A 27,266-nucleotide genomic window follows, 5' to 3' on the forward strand; every position below is an offset into this window, starting at 1 on the left:
TTTCTCATATCTAGTTGACGTTTCCAACTTTAAAAGGTATTTAGAACATAAAAAAATATATTTCAATATGGATTCTATTTAGGAGAAAGAGTTTTTGGGCAAGTATTCAAGAGAAAGTGTTCTCTTCAAATCACAATAATGAATTAAGAAAGAGACAACCTTGATGTTTGACAATTTTACACTCATAAACTTAATCTATAGAGATTTTACATCCTGGGAATATTTTGCATATGTACCACTTGTTTGACGTTTTAATTTATTGGCTAAAAGATGAATACTTTGAATCTCTTAGCAAAAATAGAAGAAATTTAAATTATTTGCAATGAAAAGAAATTCCATGTCATTTTATAGCATTTTCAAGGGAAAATGGGTTTCATGTGTGAGGTATAGGAAGTTTATAAAGCAACCAGTTTTTTGAAGTTTAACTAGATTTGTTTTTTTTTTGTTTTTCATACCAGGGATCGAACTCAGGACCTTGCACTTATGAGGCAGGCATTGGAACCACTGAGATAAAACCCCAGTCCCTAGATTTGCTTTTAGAACTGGAGTCTTTCAGAAAATAAGACACTTAAGCAGCTCTTACCTCATCAGAACCTGATCCAAAAATCAGCAAGTCAAAAGGGATTGCTGCAACCATGTCAATCAGGAACCAGCCTTTGAAGTAGTGAATTGCTATTTTGGCAGGGTCACTTACCACTTCTTCATTCTGATTTACATATGTTGTTCTGAAGTTTATTAGAATATCTATGATAAACATAATATCCACAATCAAGTCTACCACATTCAAAGGGCTACAAGAATAGCCACATTCTCGTCTTTTCTGCTCTTCTCTGTCATTGAGGAGAAAGGCCGCAGAGTAGGGCGTGAATATTGCAGTGTATATAACCAGGAGGAGAATAAGCCAGTCCCAGACTGCCTTGAAGGGGCTGTAGTGCAATATTGTAAATTTGTTGATGCGTGGTGTCTGCAGTTTATATTCTGGCAGGACATCTGCTCCCAAAGAAAGAACCTGAACATAAAGAAAACCATATATTATTGTCATTTTAAATTGTCACTATTTAATCTAGTAATCTTACAAAATATTAAGATAATTATATAGCAAAATCTATTGGAAAGGATTTATGTAATCTTGAAGTATGTATGTGAAGCACACATACATTTAGGTGAATTCATATAAACCTGTAATATGTGGAATGTTTGGTTCAAGAAAAACCTCACTGGTATTTCTTAATAAATCTGATTTTCACTGAAAAATAATGAATATTATTCTTGAGACAAGGGGGAATAGTTATTATTCCTTTGAAATATAGTACTTCAAAAGAAATAAAAATATGATTATTTTTAGAAATCATAAAATCAGTTTTGAAATGTGAGTAATAATTCAGTTTCCAAATCTAGGAAAGGATTGGCTGTAATGGATAGAAATATAGGGGGATCCAGGGTCATATTTGATTTAAATATTTTTACCATATAATTTAAACTGGATAAATTAAACATAACTCATTCAAATATGTAATGAAGTAGTTTTTCTACCTATAATTTATTTTTAACATGGGGTTGGGGAAAGGCAAATGAGATTAAAATAAAGGAGTGCTTTCTCTAAATGATGGCAGGGTATTTTATATTCGGGAACACATATACTTTCACCCAAACTTTCCAGGAAATTTAGAAGAAGGCTGAAAGAAAGAAGCTGAAAGGAGATGTTAAGAATATTGATTGGGAAGTATTCCAAGATTCTTAGTTACCACGTGGTAGATAAGCCTTAAGATATTTTCTACTTAATAAAGCATTATGCAAACTAAAATAGTTCACCATTTAAAGTTTTTGTTTACCTGAAAAAAATGAGAGCTGAACTTGTTATGTCAAATAGACAAATACATTGTTTTGTGGTTTCAGATCAAGTTTCAAAAACAGAAATTAAACAGAAAGGTTATGTAGTTACATAACATGGCACAAGCAAAGTCATTTTAAGACAACTATGAGTTATCATTTTGTGCTATCAGTACCCTGAACGTATTCAATGGTTCTATTTTAAAGTTAATTTTACTAAATACATTATTCTTCTAAGCAGGTAATGGATGCATCACTGACTTTGGAGCATAAACCTGAGGTCATTTCACGTTGGTTAGTCAGAATAGTCTGTGTTTTTGGTAATTCTACCCACTTTGGTTTAATCTTGACTATGACAATGAACTACCTCAGGAAGATTTCACTTTTAAATCTTATTATCTTTGCCATATCTCATAGCTTTTCCCCCATATAGCAAGTTATCATCCTTATCTTAAAAAGAATTTCAGATGTTAACGTCAACTGAGATATAACACAACTTTTAAATTAACTCAAGAATTCATCTACGATAAACAAAACTGCTTTTAGATAATAGTTAAACTGATTTAACTAGGTTTGGAAAAAATAGTCCATTCCAATGATTTAATAAACCCCAAGTAAAGCTGAATCACTCAGTTTTTGGAGGAAATAGGGGTTTATCTTAAGCTATTGTGAGAAGGAAGAGCTTATTTTTTGAAAAGCAGAAATATGAAAAATAAAGTGAATTCATTATTTATGAAATATTAAAATCCTTAGAATCCAAGATATATATTTAAGTACACAATTTGAAAATTCAAATAGGGAAAATTTTGAATTATCCGTCATTTAATAAAATACAGATTAATGTCTACACTGGACTTTCTGATCCCACTGTGATTGGTACAGAAGATCAGTGTGTGACATTTTGGTCTGGAAGAACAGACGGATCATATCTTAAGGTGCCTTTCTGAAATGTAATCTTCCTTTCTCAAAAACCAGGGATTTCTCAGTTTGTACATAAAATCTAAAACCTTGTTTTGTCTTTCAAAGCCAACTCCAAATATGTACCTGTTATATCTTTCCAGTTTCTTTCCCAGTAAACTTCTCTATAAGTACTGAGTGCTCTAGTGGAATAATACTATTTTCAGCTGCTTATATCTTTCTAAATCCTTAAATCCACAAATTTCTCTTATTAAAAGGGGGAATGTAGCCATCAAAAGAGAACAAAAAATCATTTTTTAAAGACAGAGACATTTGTCTGAGCTTGCTCACCATTTAAGTGACATGCTTCTGGTATCAACTTCCCACATCAGGCAATTTGAAGATCTGGTCTGCCAGAAGTGTACATTAGAATGTATGAAGCACCTTGAAATCTCCCCTGAGAAGTGAAAACTGGCTGGAAGTCCTTCTATCCTACATACATAGATGTTTATTTAACATGTAGATGACCATTGTGCTAAGAGCTGGATACTGAAAAATGGAGAAGACACTCTTCTTGACATCATGGAGTTCATGACTTTCTCTTGAAAGTCAGATGGGTAGAAAAATAATAGCTCCGTTGAGGTCCCCACTTCACTCAGTATCTGAATTTGGCAGTGGAGCTGATGTGAGAGAGAGATCTTCATAAGAGACTTTTAGGAAAAATGACATTTGAACTGAGACTTTAAACAAAAGTTAGATGTGAAAGCAGCTGAGGTATGAGGAAGTTGAAAGGGAAGAATATCACAAGAAGAGGAGATGGAATAAACAAAGAAAAAGAAATATAAAATAGTATGTTGTGTGTTGGGGAATTGTAAGCAACCTTGTTTTGCTAAAGGATAAGACAGAAGGGAAACAGTTGGGGGAAGAGAGTTGTAGAGAGGGCAGGGCCAGGATGCTGAAGGTCTAATGTGAAGCAATGGAGACCTCAACTTTAAGCCTTAAATGAAGGTTTTTCACACTTGAATAACACAGGAACTCCTTTTAAAGATAAAGGCAATCATTCCATAACCCTAATAATTATTTTTTATTCCTATTTGTAATGTTCAGAAATAAAACTAAGTTAAAACATTTTATACTTACTCTTCTCAACATAACTGTTATGGGTTAACCTGTGTGCCCCCAAAATGTGGAAGTCCTCATCTCCAGTACTTGTGAATGTGACCTTATTTGAAAGTAGTATCCTTGGAGATATAATTAAGTTAAGATGAGGTCATAAAGGTTTGGAGTAGGCCCTAATCCATTAAATGACCTCCTTAAAAGAAGAGAAATTTGGATACAGAAACACAAAGACATGCAGGGAGCATCTCACATGGCAATAGAAGCAGAAACTGCAAACAAGGGAAAGCCAAGGATTGCCTGCAGCCATCAGAACCTAGAAGAGAAGTTTGAAACAGATTTTCCTTCAGAATCTCCTGAAGAACTAACCTTGCCAACACCTCAGATTTGAACCCTAGAATGCCAGTATTTTAAGATACCTAGTACTTAATTACTGCAGCCTTAAGAAACTAATACAATAATAAAATGAAAACAAATCATAGAACATTTATGAAATCAATGAATTGAAACTATTATCACTAATTTAATATTTGAGAATTCTCTAGCTCATAAAGAATTGAATTTTGGATATTTTTTATAGTTTAATAATAGGTAATTTTTTTCTTTTATAACCTCAATCTCTGTTTGCAACATAGTCAAAATAGTGTTAAAAATCCAATATTTAATTATTATGTTAGGGTAATCTAACCTAATCCCTAAAGTAAACCATTCTACTAGGCTTTGACAGCCAATTTAAATGGTATTAGTTTATAACTCTATAAGAGGTTTTGTTTACTTGAAGTTAACACTAGCTTTAGGGCATTATTGACTTCTACGTTAAGTGATTAGTGATTATTTAATCCAATTTTCTCTGGAACTGGGTTTAAAATGTAGTTTATCTGTTATATTCCAATATATCTATTCCTTCAGAACTATTCCAATTTTTTATCTATAGTAGTGTGTGTTTTGAATGGGTAGTAATCGGTATGTTCTAGTACAAGATCTTTTAATCTCTGCATGGCTGTGTATATATTATATGATTATGAAATCATCATGTGACTTTTACTCTTCAAATAACTTCAACAAATTTTATTTATATAGCTTGCTTAGGGATCATGAGGTCTCACTATAAATACGAATGTAGCCTTGAGCACCGAAGCCATGAGGACAAGACATACTTCAGAAGTAAATGCCTATAAGGATTTAAGGATTAGGATTAGGCAAGCATTTCTTTTCTTCCAGCTCCATTAATAACAAGTTTTGCCAGAGTCAGGAAAGGTAATAGAAGTCTCAGAAGCCTCAATAAAGTTGATAACAGAGGAAAGAATATTAGTCTGTAAATATGACATTCTGAGTTTGAATTCTAGGTATGATATTTTGGTAAGTTATCAATTTCTCTGGATCTTAGTTTTTTCCAATGTGTGATGAGGATTATAATCTTTCCCCAAATCACCTGTCTACATAGAGGTAGTGTATCACAACAGATAATTTCTATAAAATTAGGTAACAAAATGGGAAATGTCTACATGCATATAATGTATTTTCTTTATTGTTTAGCTCTCTAGGGTTACTTGTTTATATCTTGTCTCAAAAAAACCAACTATCTCTAAAGTATTTATGAACCAATTTGAGAAAGTTAAGAATTGATTGGATATTGATAATATTAATTATTTTACTTTTCTATTCTTTATAATAAACTAAGTCAAAATTGTGTGAATTTATAGTTCAGCAACTTAGGCAGAGCATGGTTGGTAACATTTCTGCTCCACACAATGTCAACTGAACTTAGTGATATTTAGCTGGTGTTTGAGTGGGTGTGGAAATTCCAAGAAGGTTTCAGCCCCATCTAAATAAATACACACACACACACACACACACACACACACACACACACATTCTCTCCTTTGGGCTCTTCAGCAGGGTAATGAGATGACTTATATGGAGGCTCAGTACTCACAAGAGATGTAGAAATTTCTAATTCTCTCAAAATTCAGATCTGGAATTACTATAGCATGATTTCTTCCATAATCTATTGGCCAAACAGAGTAGGCCATCCCAGATTTTTTAAAAAGTGGAACATTCCTTATCATTTAATAGAAGACTGACATGAATGTGGAAGGGAAGAAATCAATTATGGTGAGTTTGGAGACAAAGAATTGAAGAAATTACTGACAATTATACTTTTAGCTGTGATGATTTTGTAGGTAGGTTTTCAAAAAATAGTTCTTACCATTTAGGAGTTTAGAATGAAACAATCATGCATGAAATGCTGAAATATTGGAGGTTTTTAAAATATAGGGGTAGAGAAGATCTTATTTTATGTAACAGTGTTGGCTGTATGTCGATTTATATTAGAATTGGGTGGATAATGCCATTCTGTTTTATAATACATTTAAAATGTTCATAATAAGCAAATAAAAAAGAAGTATAGAATCTCATCCAGAAGTATCTAAGATATTTGAGGATGGAAATTTTTGATTGGAAAAAGAGAATTAGGTCCACAAACATCCCAGGGACCCATAGGAAATCTCCATTCAGCCACACAGACAACTTACCATTCCAATTTGGTCCAGCTTTGAAAATTGTTTGCTATTGAATTTACATCAATTTAGTAGCTAGAATAAATCATGTTTAAGAAGATAGTTGGACATGGTAATTGCAATGTCTTTCCTGCTTTGTATTCATTATCTCCTCAAATTAGATTGAAATATAGTCACATTTTGAGACTCAAGTTGGCTCTCTTATTGAAATACACCTTTTTTAGAGTTTCATATTAAATCTTGACACTATCACTCTGAGTTGAATATAAAACTACCATTAAATTCAATGTTTACATTGTTTAATGTCATTTTATGGAGGTATTTGTATTATATAATCCTTTTAGAATTCATTTCTAGAAAAAAATTGATTCCTTGTGGTATAAAAAGTCTCCATCATTTGTTTAAAATAGCAATAAATTATTTCATTAATTTAGCTTCTTTTTGTTTTATTTCAGAAAATTATGGGGTTACAATTAAAGAGTGATTATTCATATTTCCCTTTACTTTGTTTTAATTGTTCTATTTTCATTTTAGTGGTCTAAATACAAAAATATATTTCATAATGTTAACTCATATCTCTTTGGAAATAAGATAACTGTATACATTTTAAAACCCAAATAAGTAAAAAAAATTAGAAAGTACTTTGGAGCCACTGTTTTAAAAATGAAATATTACATGGGTAAATATTTGTTTCATTGTGAATAGAATTCTATCAAGGTGATGCTAAATTTTAAAAAGCCACTATTCAGTCTTTGCATTTCCTTAAGGCAGCTAATTTCTCCCACACATTTGAGAAATAACATACTTTAGAAAGATAAAACATGATTAATTGAACTATTATAAGAATTTTCTTTTCAGCAAGAAAAAAAGATGGAAAAAGCCCTCGCTGTATGGAAAAAGCCCTCGCTGTATAAAAAAAGGGAAACTCCATGATCTCAAGAAAGACACTTCTATTTTCTTCTTTCTCAAACCACCAATTACATATACAGTTTAGTGCAGACTAAAATATGGTTTTCTTTACCAAATACTATTTTTCTTTTTGTTAACAATTCCTATTTCTTTAACATCTAACAGTTATATGTTATATAAAACCAAAATCTTTATACGAAACAGCACTATTTATTCAATGAAGATCTACTGTAAAAATTTTGTGTGAACACTAGGATTAATAACTACTCTTCTCTTTTCAAAAGTGCAATAGGGAAAGATTAAGTCTTCCAAAAGATTATATAGTACTTTTGGCAGCTGTTAAACACCATGCTGAGGTGTTGGTAGAGACTGCTCATCTGTTATTTATCTTTTACTTGGGACTTGCACTTAACTAATAGGCTAGCGGTATTTTTATCTATCAGAAAGAGTATTCAGTAACAAAATGAATCGGATAGATTATAAAGCATCCGGAAAGATTTATACTGCCCAGGCTTTTCAACACATGATTTGAGAAGCCCAGCCAAAGCTGAATAATTATTATTGAGACAGGCATCCCCACTGATAACCTCCCAGATATTCAAATTAAAAGATGCAAAAGAATTGCACTATAAATCAAATCTGTCACAAAGGAAATCTCTTTTTAATTAAATAAAGCATTAAAGTTGAGTTATAGAATCACTGCAGCATTCTGAATTCATACAATTTTCTAAGGTTTCTTGGATTCAAGTAGACATTTGACTATGTGTGTGCATGTGTGGATTAGACTGAGAATGGAGGATTGCACGATTTTTTAAAAGCCAGAATCACTTAGATCCAGGTTCAGCTCAACATCAGGTTTAGGTTTTTGTATGTGTACCATATCCTAAAATATGAAAAACATCTGCTTCCTACCATACATGTGACTCAGAATGCAAGAGAAATAGTTTGGATAATATCTTAAACACTTATTGTATTCATAAGTTAATGTAAATGGAATATGTGAATATTAAAATTACGGGTTCTTTCAGATACATGAACTCTAACTTCCTAGCAGCCAATGTGCTGCTGGCCAGCTTCACCCTGGATTTTCACTTACAGCCTATAAACCACGCTGCTTAGGGAAACTTTTTTACCACCTTGCAGCTGCCGCCAGATTCTCTCTAGACTCATGTTTGCCTCCAGCCCTCTCCTCCTCTCCTCTTCTCTTTCTCATGAAAAGTTCAATATGCTCTTCTCTGTGTTTAAAAATGGATCTACTTTATTAAAAAAATGAAATTCAGGAAAAAGAACGCAGCACAAACCAGTTATGAGTAAGACTTTGGAAAACTGACAGATGACTAAAGAGCAAGCTTGGAGCTGGAAAAGGGAAGTGAAGGTCTGGTCAGGACAATCTCGGGTATAGGTGCCGAGGTCAACAGGACGAGGCTTTTGACAGCCAGTTTGAGATCTGGGATGAGGCTCTAAGGGCTTTGGAGCTAGAGACTTTGTACTACAGTTGCTGAAGGTGAGGAAAGTGGATTAATTTGCCAAGGAAATGTATGTAGAGGGGGAATACCTGGGAAATAAGTGAAATGTAGCATGGAGAAAAAGGATGCAAGCAACATTCATAGTTCTCAGTGTAGTACCTGGTATATACACGGTGTATACATAGTGAGAATCCAAAATTATTGAAACATGGACATGTTTGTAGCTTGAAGAGAAAGAAGTAGCAGAGATAGAAAGACATAAAAAAATCACGAGAAAATATTATGTCAATTTCCTATTTATCTATCTGCTATTTTGCTCCCTCCTTCTCTCTCTCTTTCTCTCTCTAACTCTCCCTCTCCCTCTCCCTCTCTCACATATTTCTCATATAAGAGAAATTTCTCTTATATGAGAAATCATGTGATATTTAAGAGTCTTTGTCTATGACTTTGTCTATGTCTATGTGCTCTGAGTAACATTTTGGCAATTCTTTTAAGATCATGCTGTACAATGTAGTGACCATTGTTAGTCTCCAATTAGTTTGTTATGAAAGTTTGTTTTATTTTTTCATTGAAGTAAAACGAGTTTTTAAAATATTTTTATTAATATCTACTTTTGTTTCATTAAAAAAAGATAGATTATGCCAAAGACAACTCCTGTTCACCAAAATCTCCCTTCTGTGGAACATGATTGTTGCTACAATGTATCTGTGTAGTTGGAAACTACATTGGCCAGCCCTATGTGCATTTAGTTGTCAGGTGTCTGATGAACAGCTCTTATTGGTCAAAGCCACTAAGTAGCCTTCCCTGCTCTCTTTCCCTGCTCTCTCTCTCTTTCTATTCATTTCATAAAGTCAGAAGTTTCTAAGACTTCAGGTCCTTAAGTCATATAGGATGGACTCAAGGCTTGCTAATTTGCTGTGCTGAGGGCAGGGGGTTCTCACACAAAGGTCATCTGCAAATACAGTTCATACAGTTTACTGGATTAATGTATACTGCGTTGAATTACCTCATCCATTGAGACTGAGATAGGAGCACACGAAGAACATCATGTGATAATGGAAGCAGAGTGATGTGTGTACAGGCTGAGGAATGCCAAGGTTTCCAACAATACCAGCAACTAAGAGCAAGGCAAAGAATATATTTTCCTGGGGTGGGACAGATGGAGAAAATTCTAATAACTTGTAGAAGAGTGGTAAGTAAAGACCATTGATGTAAATCTACTTCTTGTCAAGAGCCTACATTCTACTTGTTTAGAGAACATTATGTAAAGGACAGGACATGTAAAGGAAAAAGGAAAAGATATCCATGGAAAAACATCAAAAATAAGAATAAACAATAACTAAAGCAATACTGACCAAATAAGAGCAGAGCTGGAGGTATCACAATATCCAATTTCAAAATAAACTATAAAGTCTAGTAGCAAAAACGTCCTGGTACTGGCCCCCAAATAGGCACATAAACAAATTCAATAGAAAGAGGTCAAAGAAACAAACTCACATAACTACCACCATCTGATTCTTGATAAAAGTGCCAAAAATGTATGTTGGCAAAAAGATAGCCTGAAAACAAACGGTGCTAAGAAAACTGGTTTATTACGTGCAGAAGATTGAAACTAGATCGCTATCTGTCACCATGTACAAAAATAAATTCAAAATGGATCAAATACTTAGGAATAAAACCTGAAACTTTGTAATTGCCAGAAAAAAACCCACGAGGAAACACTTGAAGTCCTAGGCACAGGCAAAGATTTCCTGAAGTGCTCTAATAACACAGGAAATAATAGCAAGAATCAACAAGTTCGAACACATTAAATTAAAAGACTTCTGCACATTAAAGGAAACAATTAAGAGCGCCAGCTAATCTTAATTGTCAATTTGACTGGATCAAGAGACTCCTGGAGAGGCGATTGGATCATGGGCCACTATGCTATCCTTGGATTGTCTCACTGATGTGCATAGCTAAATTTTCTGTGGAAGAGGTTCACTGGGAGCTTTGAAGGGTATATTTCTCCTTGGTGCTTTTTCCTGTCCTCAGCTTCCTGGCTGCTGCTATGCAATGAGCAACTTTACTGCCCTTCCCCCATGCCTTAGAGCCTTAGAGCTAGCCCACTATGGAGGAAAACCTCAGGCTGACAGCCAAAACAAACCTCTCCTCCTTTAATTTGTGGATGATAAGTGTTTTGTCCCAATGATAAGAAAACCAAATAACACAGAGTGAAGAGACAGCCTACAAAATGGGAGAAAATCTTTGCCAGCTAATTTTCTGAAAGTGGATTAGTACCCACAATATATAAAGAACTCAAAAAACAACATGCATGCACGTGCACACACACACACACACATACACACACACACACACAAATAACCTAACCAATAAAAGGGGACATTAATTGAGCAGACACTTCTCAAAGGAAGTAGTATAAATAGTCAATAAATATATGAAAAAATGTTCAATGTCTTTAGCTATCAGGGAAATGCAAATAAAAATTACCTGGAAATTCCATGTCACTCAATTCAGAGTGATTATCATAAAGGACATATAAAACAATAAATGCTGGTGAGTATACAAATTAATAGAATCTTTCTACATTGTTGGTGGGAATATAAATTATTACAGTCACTATTTACTACAAAAAATCACTACAGAAATTCCTCATAAAGCTAAACATAGAACTACCATTTGATTTAGCCATACCACTCCTCCATATATTGCTGAAAGATTCAAAATCAGCATATGTTAGAGATACTTGCATACTCATATTTATCGCAACACAATTCAGAGTAACTAAGTTGCAGAAATAGCCTAGCTGTTTGTCACCAGGTGAATGGCTAAAAAATGAAGTATGAATACACAATGGAGTATTATTCAGCTGTAAAAAATAATAAAACCATGCCATTTGCAGGGAAAAACGATAGAACTGGAGACTATCATGATAAGCACAATAAGATGGACTCAGAAAGTCAAATATTGCGTGTTTTTCTCATATGTAGAATCTAACAAAGTGAAGAAATAAAAAAAGATAGTACATGAATATAGAAGGGTAAGGGTTATAGAAAAAGAAGGGGTTGGGGGAAGGAAGGGAGATAATGGGAGTGAAAATGGCCAAGGTATATTATGTGCATGTGTATGCCAAAATGAAATCCACAAATCTGTATTACTAGTAGCACTAATAAATAATAATTTACACTAATTGGAAATCTATAATACATGTCAAATATTATTGAACAGACCAGGATCCAGACCGGGACAGGTCCCTGTTACTATCCCAGGTCTGCCATGGCCATTTGACAAAATGAAGAAAGCAATATCTACCTTATAGTGAATTGTACAAAGTTCCTCATAGCTTCCCTGCTTACCATAAATATCCACTACATGAATTGTTAGTATACTTACAATGTTAGCTTAAAATTGAATTACAAATAATACTTTCAGTTATAATTATTGATGGAACCTAGGTCTCGGATATTATCCTTGAAATACATCAACTAAGATAAATTAGAGATGGCAGAAAATGAATGGTTTATCTATTATTATGTTTGCTAATAAAGACTTGTCTGTGAGTAGCTCATTACTTACAGGTCCATGACCATGTGTAAAGTGTTAATTTAAGAAAACATCTGATTTTAAAGCCTTCAATTACCTTGAAAGGTCCCAGTTTAAGTGTCAAGATATGAACTCATAAAGCCCAGCATCCTGGAACTAGAGAACATTTTTGGCCTAGTTGGAATGACTATCACAAAGAGATCGGAACATCTGATGGCTGGTTTGAGAAAATTACTTTTGAGCATCTTCAGAGATTGCACAAATTTCTCTTTTTTGCAGCAAGTAATGAAATGGTAGTTATTTAAAATGAATTCAGTAAGCATTTATGGGGGATCTGTCAATATTAAAATTTGAGTATACTTTCTAAGAATACTGTGGCAATGACAGTACATGGCAAAATAAGATCATTATATGATCTGGAAAGTTCTGAAATTCTTTTACTTTTTGTAACTCACACAGCTTGTTTACTCAATTGCACCAAATTAGTGTGATTTTATTGTGTTTGCATATGTATAATTTGAGAATTAATGTATGTTAGGAGAAGAAAAAAGAAATGCTATGAAAATTCATGAATTATGGGGGAGAGTGAATGTGTGCCTGTGTATGCAAGCATATAATAATGCACTATCATTGTCCTTAAACATATAGATAGATTTTATAAACTCCCTAACATTATTTGAAAGAATCACTGAATGAGGTGTTTATTTCTGAGAAGATACATGTCCATTCCCTTAATCAGAGTCTTAAAGTCACCTATTAGCTATGAAAAGTACCTTTTTATAGAGAATGAACTTTTGTAGGTCCTCTGAATCATTTAGGATTACAAACAAATAGTGAGAAAGACATGAAGAGACAGAAACAGAGACAATTAGAGAAACAAATAGACAGGCACAAAGATACAGAGAGAAACAGGTAGTCAAAGAATTAAGAGTAGGAGATACTTTTGAGAAGATGAAGCATAAAGCAATGGGGATAACACTAGTAGGAAATACAATCAAAGTTACAATGAATTCAAGAATGGCATTTTGCCTGAAGCGTGATTAGGTGATTTCCCAAAATTGACAGAGATTTTCTGAACATTTACTATTGTTATCTTCAGACCTGAGCTTTGCTTTCTAATAATTTCTTTTTGAAGGTCTGACAAACTTCATTAGGTATTCAGAGGAGCAAGGAATCGAAAATACCACAATAACTATAGTCTAACTCAGAATAACCATAAGAAATAAAAGAAGATACAATCCATGGAATGAAATGTTAAATCATCTGTAGCTCTTTTTATTCCTTCTTCTGCTCCTGCCTCCCTCTCTTTTTTTCTTGTCTTTCTTCCTTTTATCCTTCCATAGTGAAAAGGTTGAACAAAATCAAACTTCTGCAAGGAGGACTTTAAATTAGGTTATAGAGTTGTAAGCTGCCTGGTGGGCTTAACCATGTTTACTCTATTTTTTATACTTCAAACCACCCCACATTCATTATTATCCATATAATAAATATGTAATGACATTTTCATTAGGTGACTAAGCTGTGACCTAAGTAGTCAAATGTGAGAATTACTTTTTTAAATTGAAAGGTCCTCAGAAAGTGTTTTTGTAGGACTTAGAAATATGCCCTAAATATGATATAGGTGATGTCATTACCAAAAATCTGAATATCTCTTCCATGTTCAAATTATAAGAAAAAATGAAAAAAGTAAAAATGCCTTTTCATCCTCAAAAAACAATGAATATACCATGCAGTATAAGAGAAAATATAAAAAAAAATTAGACTCTAATTATGATACATTATCTTTTGTTCCAAGAGAGAAAACAAACCAAGGGTTCTACTCAAAGCCACTATCAATCTTGGAATTAAATCCAAGTATGATTTTTTCATAGTCAAGAAAGAGCTATATATAAAAGTTGTCTAGGAATATCAATGAGATAATTTTCTTTTTTTTAACCAACTATCAATCAAAGTCTTTTAATAGCTGAACTCTTTCGAAGTCATGCAGAAGAATTCTGAGATAGTTCATTCAAAATAATCACCTTTCATCTTTTAAGTAACTTTAAATGAATGGGCATATACATCACCTGAAATAAATGAAAATAAATAATATGACATTCTCAGTTGTTTAGAAGACTTGACGTAGATGCATCATTTTGTACCAGTGAGTCATTAGTTTCCTATTTTTGTCATTACTTCATAGGGATAACTTCGTAGGAGGTAATTTCTCTTGATTTTAAATGGCCCTGAATTACATTTTGGCTGATATTGTACTTAATGACCCCTGAAAAGTGTTTTTAGCTTTGACATTTTTTGGGAAAAAAACTTCTAAGATTTTTGACTCCAGCCCATGCCTCCTGGGGGGAGCCACGAATCTGATAACACCTAATAGAAACAAAAAGCATTACACAAATGACAAGGAACAAGTGGAAATCAAGTCAATTAATGCCTCCTGATGACAAGTATTACTTTCTTTATTACCTCTAGCTTAATAATTGTGTAATAATATGATCATGTTCATGCTTCAATCTCCTTGATTTCTTATTCTTGTAGCTTTTCAATCACAATTCTTACTATTATCTAAATATGTCAGTTTTTCTTTCAAATATAGCCAAAAACTGTTCATTTTAATTTCTTGTCAGAGACACATGTGGTAATAAAGGACAAGTATCATTTCCTTTGGAATCTTTTACCACATTTTGCATGGTAATGAGGAGCAACATCTTTTAATGTAACTCAATTCATAATTACTCTTACTAACTCTACCTTACTGTTAAATCTGTTTAATCCTTTCATATATAGAACAGTAAATGGACTCCATTCTATATTGGAATGTAAAGTGGTGTTTCTCTAACTCTTGTATTCCGTAGTATAGTAAAATTTCAAAAGCAATGGGACATATTATAGAGTTGCCAAGTTTTTATTGAAACAGTTATGTACATTAGGTAAAGCAACTATCGATTATTTTAAAAATAATTAGAAAGGGCAAATTCAAAATAAAAGGCAATCATTTAAAAAAAGTAAATTCAGCTTAGTAAAAATCTTTTTTTCTCATTATATTGCTTCATCTTTCTTATTTTATTGTGGATATTTTTGCCTGTCATTAGACAGCATGGGTATGGGAGAATTGTAAAACAAGTTACCTCAATTATAAAATGTGTGGGTGGAGCTAAGTGGTTACAAATTTCCCCATAGCCTTAATACACATTGAGTTTTCTGATTTTTACTGCACTTTTTTGTATCATGAATTACTTCATTAGTGAAAAGTAGTTATTTTGTTGACAATATTGCATACAAGCTCTGTGACAAAGGGGATTTCTTAGTAATATAGCTTAAATTTACTAAAATGTCCTATATATTTTTTTTTCTTTTCTTTTCTAAAACATAAATATGTATTCCATTCACTGAAGAGACAGGCAATTGCTGTGGTCACTCAGTGGCAGACCTCTGATTTTTGGCTTCATGTATTTTGTGTCTAATCCAATTAAGTGAGAGTGAAAGGGGCCTCGGATAACATTGGGCCTCAAGGCTGTTGTTCTCTGCAGGGATAACGCAGTGTGTCATGCTGAACTGTGGTGGGGATTATAGTCATGTTGAAAGTATATGTAGAATCTGAGTATAGTTAACTGTGTATGCTAATATTAAATATTTATCAAAAGTCCACTAAGTATCATGTAATATACATCTACTTGTGTAGTCATACATCTCTGCACCACTTTCATCTTTTTTTAAATGCATACTTAAGTAGCTATGCATCCAAAAGGCATCCATTTTCCTATACGATAAATTGGCTGCTATTAATTATTTTGTAAATCGATCATCAGTATTTATTTCTATAATATGTCTTTTGGGGAAGATACCCAGCAGGAGAATAGCTGGGTCAAATAGTTTCTCTAGTGTGAGAAACTGAAAGTATAAATAAGGACCCAAAGGCATAGTAGATCATGTGAAATAGGAAGAAAAGGGGCAAAGGGGAAGGGGAAATGGGAGGGGTATGAGAAAGGAAAGAAGGGAATGGAATTAATATGAGAAAATGGAAAAAATGGAAACAAAGTCTTTGTAAGTAGGGAGGGATGGAGGGGTTGAAGGGAGGGCAGGAGAGGGGGGAGAAAATAAGAACCAAGAGAGATTGTGTACAGGTGCAAATTTCCAATATATTTTATACCTAAAATGTACCAATAAAATGAATAAAAAAGTATTCTTTTGAAGTGATCTCAACTTCTGAAGATAATCAGAATTTAGCCAGTGTATCTCCTTAGTATACTGTTTTTTCTTTGTTTAATTGAATCCCTCTCCTTCCTTGCCCCTGTAAGTGCAGTGTCAAAGGATAAGCTTATAAATATATACATTTGCAAAGAAATATATAAATTTAACAAATATATAACATATACATACATGTATATAAGTGTGAATATGCTGGCAAGAGTCTGAAAATAGCAAAAGAAAACCACTACATATTAAATGTGTTAGGGAATGTTTTAGCAATACTGTGTCATGAAAGAAAACTTTAAGAAGACCGAAAGCACATTTCTGATTTTCTATATTTATTGTAGATTCAGAGTTGTTAATTCTTTAGCAAAAATAAGTGCCAGTCAGACTGCTGCCTTCTGTAGTCTTATCTCAATGGAAACTAGTTGATTCCTCATTTCATTTGAGGATAGACTTGAAGCAAGCACCACTTAGAGGTGTTACATGCATGTACCAACTCCCTACAAGGAATGTAATCATTATATAAAGCAAATATGTACTAATAAGAAATAAAAACTGAAAAGAAATCTATAGTTCAGAAAAAAATAATGAAAATTATCAAATTACCAGTAAAATTTAGAACAATTTAACTTGGCACTGACGTTAAAACTAAATTTGTTCTGCAACAAGGAGTGGTCAATCAAATATGTTAAATATCAAATAAATAAGAATAATGGAGAAGGTTAAGTGAGAAAGGTTAACTTAGAAATGAAGGGATGCATCATTGTTGTCAACCTTTGCTTATACTTGCTCTGAAGGGAGAGAGGATTCTCATAACCAGCATGTCATTTCTAAATACCTGTGCTTGACTTCAGCATGGATTTTATTTCCTTCCTATGATAGTGAGATCCTTTGTTCTGGGAATTCACATGATATTAAAAGAAAAATCTTGTAGCTTAAAAGATTCCACTCTAAGGCCTGGGAAGCTCTGTGAATTGCCTGTCTTTAGGGAATTTAGTCAGCAGAAGTTATCATGGCACCAAGAAGTTGGAAAAGGTTATGAAATCAATGTCAACTCTTTTGTAAATGTAATCCACCACACTCAGTCAGCTGGTGAAAGTTTACATTTATGCGCTATGGGATGTCTTTGTTCTTTTTGGCTACAGTAATAATCATAGACTAGGTGGCTTATACACAATAGAAATCTCTTACACAGTTGTGTAGTTTGCAAAATCCAAGATCAAGGACTGTGGTTCTCAAGCTATTTTTATGCATAAGGAATACTTAGGAAGCTTGTTCAAATGCTGGTTTCCTGCTCTTTGCTCTCTGACTCTAGGTGAGGCTTAGGTGTCTGAATTTTCTTTTCTTTTTATATGAGATAGTATCTCCTCACATAGTTCAAGCCTTGAACTCGCTATGTAGCCCAGGGTGGCCTCAAATTTATTGTGATCCTCCTGCCTCAGCCTCCCAAGTGCTGGGGTTATAGGTATGCTTCACCACACCCAGCTGAGTGTTTGAATTTTAATAAGCATCTATAGTGAATCCAACATAGTCTCCCATGGCACATATTTGTATGTTAGTGTGCATGTGTTTGTGAATTTTTGTGTGTACTTTTGCTGGTGTGTGTTTAGTATGGTGTCTGTTTGTGTGTACATGTGCTTGAGAGCAGGCTAAAGAAGGAGACTTGGAGACAGTGTGAGTGAAGAAGGCTGCCGGGAGCAGATTCTCTAGTTTTCAATGCCTGCCTGAGGAGTTTGGCTTGTGAAACGATGCAGTTATTATAAAGATGCTGACTTCAAAAGCCCAAATAATAGGAAGTGAAAGAAATATTGACTTTAATCTAAATTGTGTCTTAAGAACTACAAAGGACAAGAAGCATGTTCTTTGATCTAAACAACTCTTGGTTGAGCAGATGTCCCTTCAAAGCAATAGTTGAAATATCCTTATAGAATCAGGACTGTAATTTCCAGTAGTATAAGAAGTAAGATCAAGTAATAAAAAAGAAGAAAGATTGCATCAGAAACACTTCAAACCATTCTATTATAAAGTATTTAATCTATGTTTACTGAGAAGATACTATAAGTCAGGCATTAAGCTAGGCTCTGTAGATGCTGAAAGGAAAGACTTATTCTTTCTCTTGAAAAGCTCACATTTCCAGAGGGTATATAGGTAAATAAATAGCCAATGTTTATGATAAGTGGAGAAATAGATAATATAGCGTTGTGAGTACTGCCACAGAATCAGCCATGGGAGCTGAAGGAGTACGGAGCAAGGTCACCAAGTCCAGAATTGTGTGTGTTTGTATGTGTGTTTGCATAAGGCTTCTAGGATGAAAATCTGAGTTTCTAAAGCTAAATGGAAGTTTTTCAGAAAAAGAAATATAAGAGAAAGTCTTTCCGGGAAAAGGCAACAGCCCAGTAACAAGTCAAATTTGGCTCAGCTCTATAGGTTGATGTAGTTGTGCAGTATGTTATAAAATAGCTCCAGATAAAATGGGGAAGTTATAATAACAATCTGATCTTATTGAGGTCTTTCTATGTACCAGATCCTCTGCCAAGAGTTCTAACAAGGTCATGCCACTGAATTCTTACAATAATTCTACAAAAAGCCAGCTTTATTATTGTTTCAGGTTTCAATGAAGAAATTGTAGTTTATAAACTTGCCCAGGGACATAAAACTGATAAATAGCAGAGTCAGGATTAGAGCTCAAGCAGCTTTGTTTTAGACCCTAGAACCTAAAACACCATTTAATACTGATTTATGCAGTGTATATAATAAAGGATATTGCATGTCATAAGATTAGCCATTCTCCTGAGACGATTAGTAGTTATTAAATGATATAATCAGATTTACAGTTTTTAAAGACCACTTTATTGTAGCAAAGTAGTTTGGAGTGGATCAAAATTGGTGACTCTGAAACTAGTTAGAGGTGGTGTTTCAATTCCTGTGAGAAATGCTGAGGCTTTGGGTTAATATGGTCCTCCACTTGGTAGGCAGCTTTTATCATGGTCCCAAATAATTTCTTCTCCCAGTGTTCATGTCTTTATGTAAATCCTTCCCTGTGTGTGTAGGCTTGCTGACTTGCTCCCACTGGATAGGATAGAGCAGAAGTGATGGGCCATCAGTTCCACTTTCACTGTCTCTTAGGCTGTACTCTGGAGGAAGCCAGCTGCTGTGATATGCAGCAGCCCTGCTGGAAGGATCTCATGAGTGGAATTGGGAAGAGGGTCTTCTGAGTCCATCCAACAGCCTTGCAAATGTCCTTCAAAGTGGATCCCTTCCTAGTTCAGCCTTGCCATAACGTAACTGCAGTATGGCTGCCAGGCACCTTACCACAACCTTAAGAAAGATGTGGATCCCATAACCATCAAGCTAAGCCTCCCCCTGATTCCAGACCCACAGGAACTATGAGGTAATAAATGCTACTTTTGTGGGTTTTTTTTTTGGTAATGGGAATCAAACTCAGAACCTTGTGCTTTCAAGGCAGGTACAGTGCCATGAGCTAAATCCCCAGCCCTAAATGCTGTTGTTTTAGAGACTAGGATTTAGGTTAATTTCTTACTCAGCAATGATGACTGATATGTTAAGAATTTTCACCTTATCATATTACTACAATTCCCTGGAAACACCTACCATAAAGAATTGATCAAAATACACACCAAATATTAAAATTTTATTGCAGTAACAGACACATTGCCATTAATTCTCCTTCCTCTCAACACACTTACCTTATTATTCTTGTCACTTTTCAAAGCAGTTCTTGAAGTCCTTTTTGTGTGTATGAGGAGTGTTCAAAAATACTCTAAATACTGCTGCCAAGTACCACTCAGTGGAAAGGCAGCCTCATAAAATACATAGTGCGTCCTCATCTATTTTATTCACTGAATTTGGAACCATGCCACTTCTGGCTCTTTCCCAAAATAAAAACAACTAAGAAAGATAGCTAATTTGAATTGACTCAGGACATTGAGGCAGCCATGATAGCACAACTGATACTCATGAAAGAGGACTTCCAGAACTGCTTCAGAATGTGGCAATAGAATAAGTGTGTTTAATGTGAATGGGAAATATTCAGAGGGAGATTAATGACAGTAGCTGTTACTGAATTAAAATTTTAAAAATCAAGTGTTCACTGTACTTTTTGGTTACACTTTGTGTAGGTGACAGGTTGACACTGTGTAATTATGTTATTTCTATATTAGGAAAATTTTTCCAGGAGGATATTACTATGTATAATAGACAATAAAACCTTAATTAATTCAAATTGTTTCATAGTAATAATCTGTTTTTTTCACAAACTATATTTTTGTTATTCTTAGAACAATTTTTTTGGGGGGGTACTGGGGATCGAACTCAGGACCTTGCACTTTCAAGGCAGGCTGGATAACCATTGAGCTAGAGCCCTGACCCTTCCTAGGACAATTTTAAAAGATCTGGTACTGAACTCTCATGCCAACTAGTGTGACAGGAGGCCAGATAATAGGGCTTCCATTCCCAGTCTTCACCAGGTTGCCCTTCACTCTGAATAGTAAACCAGCTCTTTACTTCACATCTGGGTACACATAAAATAATACCGAGGCTAACAATATAATTGTTAGTGTAACACATATAGTATAGCCAAGTGACTGTTGCCATACACATATATATGTAAAAATGTTTTTGATAAAGATGAGATGATTCTGCCTCCTATAGCTGACTTTCATGAATACATAGTATATTTACAAACCTTAAATAATGACTTTCACTATGTATTATCCCCCAAATAGTAGACAAAGAAGACAAATTTAAACTGGAGTCCTTGAAGTCCTCCACCCACCCTAAATGAGTGGTTTATCAGCCTCATGAGTCAGGGGCTGTGTGCATACAGTTGGCTCAGATGAGCTGGCACCCTTGAAACAGCGGCAGCTGCACTGAACAATTACCAGGCTCTCACTGAGAAAATTTCCCATGGGAGACAAAGAGCCAGCTGGGCATTGCTAGTGCTTATCTGGTGGACATTTGTCAGTTTTGTATGAACACTGAAATTCCCAGGGCAGCAATCAATGGGTGAGATAATTCCACCCAGAATATATTAACCCAGAAAATTGCAACTGGAGAAGACCCCTTTGTGAGGAGCACTCTGAGTCTTCAGTGAAGTAAATTTGCAAGCCTTGTCTTGAACATTTAGAATCCAGATGAAGCCTCCTGAAGCCTGGAGTCTCATTAAAGATGCCCAGTGCACATTAGAGAAACTCATTTTATCAGTCCTCATGTTTTTCAGTGAAACTTGCTGAAATAATGTCATTAAAGTTTCTGGTCCAAATGACACCAGAACTCTATATACAGAAAAAAATCTAGTATTAATCTTTAAAGACATGTTCATTATACCAGAGGTTGTATCAAAATATTAATATTTGCTTGGCATTACTGTCAAATAAGAATGCCTCAGAGCACCTTAATACATTCAGTAATTCAGAAAAACTCATTACCTTGAAGCTATCATTTACCTTGTTATGAAGATAGGTACTGGAATGAGATAATTTTATAGCAGAATTTATATGTTTAATGTAATTTTTTAAAATAAAGGTTATGAATCTAAAACCAATGAAGGATTTTACCAGTTCGTTTTAAATTACTACCATTTTACTAAGCTATATATCATTTGCTCTTTCTCTTTACTAGTATAGATTCATTAGCATACTTTATTAAATATACTTTAAAACAAATTTAAATACAATTAATCTTGAAATAATTGATACAGAGGTTAACCTCAGTATCATCTTTGGTAAGTAATTATGGCAGAAAGCACCAAGTGTCATTTCCTTACAAGCTGAGAAAAGAATACCTTTTCAAGGAATATTTGTAAATTTGAAGATCCAGAACATAACATCCTATTGTTATCCCTCGTAGGACCATAGCTTCTCAGATATAAAAAGTGTTATGTACATGATTAGTCCAACATTTGTAATACAAACTTTTATTATAGCAATAAAAATGTGCATCCATCAGGAGCAAAAGGTGGTCAGATGTTTTATGTTTTAGTTACCTGGGGAGTTAAGAAATAGGACATCAAAAGCTCAAAATAGCCACATAAATTTTATCATTCAGTGGCATCTATTAATGTTGATTTTTAAAGGAAAAACATTTCTAGGTCCAGTAAGAATAGGGCCGAAAGAGAAGTATGAAACTCTCACCCTGTACTAAGTAACATTTAATGGATCTTGAAAGTTTGGGCCTTAGGAGTCATTCTTGATATTCGACAGAGTTCTTCATGGTATGGCTCCGCCTACTAGCATGGACTCACTCGGCAGGAGGAGGCTAAGGCACTGCGCACATGCCTCCTGAGACTCAGAGCTCAGTATGCCTTTGAAGAGAAAAGGGACTCAAATCCAAGACCAGGTAGCTCGCCAGCCTCCTTATTCTCCTGGATCACTTTCCCATGCTGTAATCCTCAACAAGAAAAATTAAGAAAAATTCAACAAGGTTTCCATAGGCTTTATAGATAGAATGGAAGAGAGATTTTATTTTATTCTATTTTATTTTTTATCTTTTTACCCTTTTCTTTTCTTCAATATAAATTTTTTTATTAGTTTGCAGTACATAATGATTGTATTTTTCCTGGAGAGTTAGTACATGTACATAACACATCTCAATTCTTTTTTAAAAAAATCTCCTTCCCTTTTCCCCAGCTCTAAGTCTCCTTCCTTTTTGTAAAGCATGTACCTCTGTTTTCCATTATCTATCTTTTATTTTGTTCTTTATTTATATTTTGGGTTTCTCAAATAAGAGAAACCATGCGATATGCAATCTTGTGGGTCTGATTTGTTTCACTAAACATTATGGCCTCAAGGACCATCCATTTTTATGCAAATGACTCAAGTTTATGTTTATTTATGGCAGAGTAATAGTCCATTGTGTATATAATAGCACATTTTCTTTACTGGATCATGTTTAGGGACATATATGCTGCTTCCAAGACTTAGGTATTATGAATTATCCTGCTATAAACACTGGCATATATTTGTCAATGAAATATGATGTCTTTAATTTTTTATGGAAGACGCCTTGAAGGAGAATAGCTGGGTTGCATTTCTAGTTTTAGTTTTTTGAGGAATCCTCATACTGATTTCTATAGTGATTACATTACTATACATCTCCCCCCCCGCCGCCCCGCCCCGACACTGTAGGATTCCTTTTGCCCCACAGTCTTACCAACATTTGTTATTATTTGATTTCTTGATGATAACCATTATTTCTAGAGCAAGATGGTATCTCAGTGTTTTAATTTGAATTTGTTAATGGCCAGAGGTATTGAACATTTTTCATCTATTTACTGACCATTTGTGCTTCTCTTGAACAGTGTCTATTCATTTCAATTGCCCATTTTTATTTGGCCTTTTATTTGGGGTGTTTTAAATTTTTTGAATTCTTTACATAGTCTAGATAATAGTCCTCTGAGGAACAGTTGATATTTTTTTTTTCTCATTCTGTAGTTTGTCTCTTCATTCTGTTGGTTATTTCCTTTGCTGAGCAGAAGCTTCTGATTTTGGTATGTTCCCCTTTGTTGATTCCTCTTGCTATTTCTTGTGCAACAGAGGTCCTGTTCAGAAAGTCTTTGACTGCCTTCAAGAGTTTTACATGTTTTATTTTCCAGCAACTTTGTCTTAGCATTTAGATGATTGATCCACTTTGATTTTAGTTTAGTATGTAGCGAAAGATACTGATTTAGATTTAATCTTTTGCATGTGGATAGCCAGTTTCCCCAGCACCATCTAAGGAAGCTGTCTTTCCTCTATTGTGTATTTTGGTCTCTTTTTCAAAGATCTCAGAGAGCTGAATGTACCTGGGGTTGTTTCTGCATCTTCTGTTCTTTTCCATTGATCCATATGTCGATTTTTGTGCCAGTACAATGCTCTCTCTCTCTCTTTTTTAATCACTGTAGCTTTGTAATACAACTTGAAATATGGGATTGTGAAGCCTCATGCTTTGCTCTTGTTACCCAGGATTGTGTTTGGTATTCTGGGTCTTTTCTGGTTCCATATGAATTTAAGGACTGTTTCCTTTAATTCTATGAGGAATGCTGCTGATATTTTGTTTGGGAATGTGTTAAATTTGTATATCAGTTTTGAAAGCATAGCCATGTTGACAATTCTGCTTCTGCCTATCCAGGAGCATGGGATATCTTTCATTTTCTGATGTCTTCTTCAATCTCCTTTTTCATAGTAGTATAGTATTTATCCTTAATGGATGTTGGATATTGTCAAAGGCCTTTTCACATCCTATTGAGATGATCATATGATTTTAGTTCTTCTGTTTGTGTGAGGTATTACATTTATTGATTTGCATATGTTGAACCATGCTTTCAGCCCTGGGAAATCCTACCTACTCATGATGTATCATAGTTTTGATGATTTGTTGCATTCTGTTTGTCAGTATCTCATTGAGGATTTCTGCATCTGTGTTCATTAAAGAGATTGGCCTATATTCCCTTCTTTCTTTTCCCCTACCCCTCCCACTTCCCCTCCCCCTATGCACCTTTTTCTATTTCACATTAAGGGAATGGAATTAATATGAGAAAGAGAAAAAATGGAAACAAAGTCTTTGTAGATAGGGAGGGGCAGAGGGGTGGAAGGGAGGGCAGGGGAATGGGGAAAAAATAAGAACCAAGAGAGTTTATGTAAAGGTGCAAATTTCCAATGATGAATGTCATTATATTGTATACCTTAAATACACCAATAAAATTAAAAAATGAGAGATTGGCCTGTAGTTCCCTTTTTTGTGGTTGGATCCTTTTCTGCTTTGGGAATCAGGGTAATTCTAGCATCCAGGAATGACTTTTAGAGTACTTCTTGCCTCTCAGGTTTATTAAAGAGTTTGAGGAGTATTGGTGTTCTATCTTCCCTGACATTCTTGTAAAATTCAGCAATGAATTCAATGGGACCTGGGCTTTACTTATTTGGTAATTTTTTTTATTCCTCATTCAATTTGATTGCCAGTTAGTGAATTATTCAGGGATTTTAAATCACCTTGGATAATTTTTGATAATTCATATGTACCTAGGAATCTATCCATTTCTTCTGAATTCTTCAATTTATTGGAGAACAGGTTTTCAAATTAGTTGCTAATAATTTGAGTTGCAGTGGTGTTTGTTGTCATTTCACCTTTTTCATTTCTGATTGCATTGATTTGGACTTTTATTTTTCTTTTTTCATAAGACTGGCTAAAGGTTTGTCTATTTTGTTATTTTAAAGAACGCACTTTTCAATTCATTCTTTGTATTACTTTTTTTCTTTTGGGGTCAATTTCATTACTTTCTGCTCTGATGGTTATACTTCCTTGTACTAGCTTTGAATTTGGATTGTTCTTATTTTTGTAGGGCCTTGAGGTGCATCATTATGTTATTTATTTGGGCTTACTATGTTTTTCTAATGTGGGCATTCAGCACTATAAACTTCCCTCTTAGGAGCATTTTCATTGTTTTGATATGTTGTAATGACATTATAGTTTGACTCTAGAAACTGTCTAATTTCTTCCTTGATTTCTTCTGTGAGTCATTGATTATTCAAGAGTGTATTGCTAATTTCCAGGAATTTACACAATTACTGTGGTTTCTTTTGCTGTTGATTTCTAGTTTCACTGGACCATGGTCTGATAATATGGATACAGTAATTTCAACTTTTTTGCATCCACTGAAGCATGCTTTATTGGCTAATATTGGTTTATTTTGGAGAAAGTTGTGTATGCTATTGAGAAGAATTCTGTTGTTGGGTGGAGCACTGAAGATATCTATTAAGTTCATTTGTTCAAAGATTTGGTTCAACTCTCACATTTGTTGATTTTTTTTTTTGTATAGTTGATCTGTCTATTTGTGACAATGGCTATTGAGGTCCTTCACTATAATTGTGTGGATGTTTTTCCGATTTTTCATGTCTAGTAGTGTTTGTTTTATGAAGGTGGGTGTTCTGGTGTTCAGGACATATGTGTTTATAATTATTTTTTTTCCCATTAAATTTATTGGTACATTTTTGGTATAAAATACAATTACATTCATCATTGGGATCTTGTACCTTTATATGAGTATCTTGGTTCTTATTTTTTTCCCCTTCCCTTGCCCTCCCTTCACCCCCTCCACCCTTCCCTATTTGCAAAGACCTTGTTTTCATTTTTTTCCTCTTTTCATATTTTTTCCTTTCCCTTTTTTCCCTTCCACTACCCCTCACAATTCCCCCAGTCTTTTAGACCTTTTCTTCCTTTTACACAATATCAGTTATACATTTTTAAATTTACAATATTAAGATCAAGGAGATATTACTACAGATTTTAAAGAATTTAAAAGGATATAGAAAGCATATTACAAAAATCTTTTTTGAAATAAATTTGACAACTTCTAAAAGGACTTTGGAAGACAAATTAATGAAACTAACTCTGGAGGAAATATAAAATTTGAATAGCACCTATTAAAGAAAGTATATTCCTAGTTAGAAAACCTACCTATATGACAACAGCAGGCTCATAAACATTTTAACTGATAAATTATATCAAACAATTAAAGCAGAAAAAAGAAGGAACACTTTTCCCCTCATTTTAGGAAATCAACATTGTGCTAATCCTAAAACTGGATAAAGATAATAGAAGAAAAAAGTATGAACATAGATAGAAATTTGTTTAACAAAACAAACTATCAGAAGTCAGATCTGGCAGCATGTAGAAAGTGGTTTTGTTATAGGGATGGCAGTGTTGGTTCAGCATTGGAAGATCCACCCCCAAAAGTCATCATTTTAATAGAGGAAAGGAAAAAGCCATATGATCCTGTCACTAGTTGGAGAAAAAGTATTGGACT

The 27,266-nt window shown here is 34.1% G+C and overlaps 1 protein-coding gene across 8 annotated transcripts in view; it reads right to left on the minus strand.

The window, feature by feature from the left end:
• Kcnh7 (potassium voltage-gated channel subfamily H member 7) overlaps positions 1 to 27,266 on the minus strand; it is a 475,266-nt gene that overhangs the window by 67,159 nt on the left and 380,841 nt on the right. For 7 of the 8 annotated variants that reach the window (XM_004835849.4, XM_004835847.4, XM_004835848.4 and 4 more), the window contains one exon: positions 584 to 1,009. In XM_004835849.4, the coding sequence (XP_004835906.1) occupies positions 584 to 1,009 (426 nt within the window). The remainder of the gene's footprint in view (positions 1 to 583; positions 1,010 to 27,266) is intronic. The other variant, XM_021265562.2, reaches the window with a different exon arrangement.

This window comes from Heterocephalus glaber, unplaced genomic scaffold (assembly GCF_053883595.1).
Source record: "Heterocephalus glaber isolate CG9 unplaced genomic scaffold, H.glaber_assembly_v1.0 deba00000347, whole genome shotgun sequence".
NCBI classification, from domain to species: Eukaryota; Metazoa; Chordata; class Mammalia; order Rodentia; family Bathyergidae; genus Heterocephalus; species Heterocephalus glaber.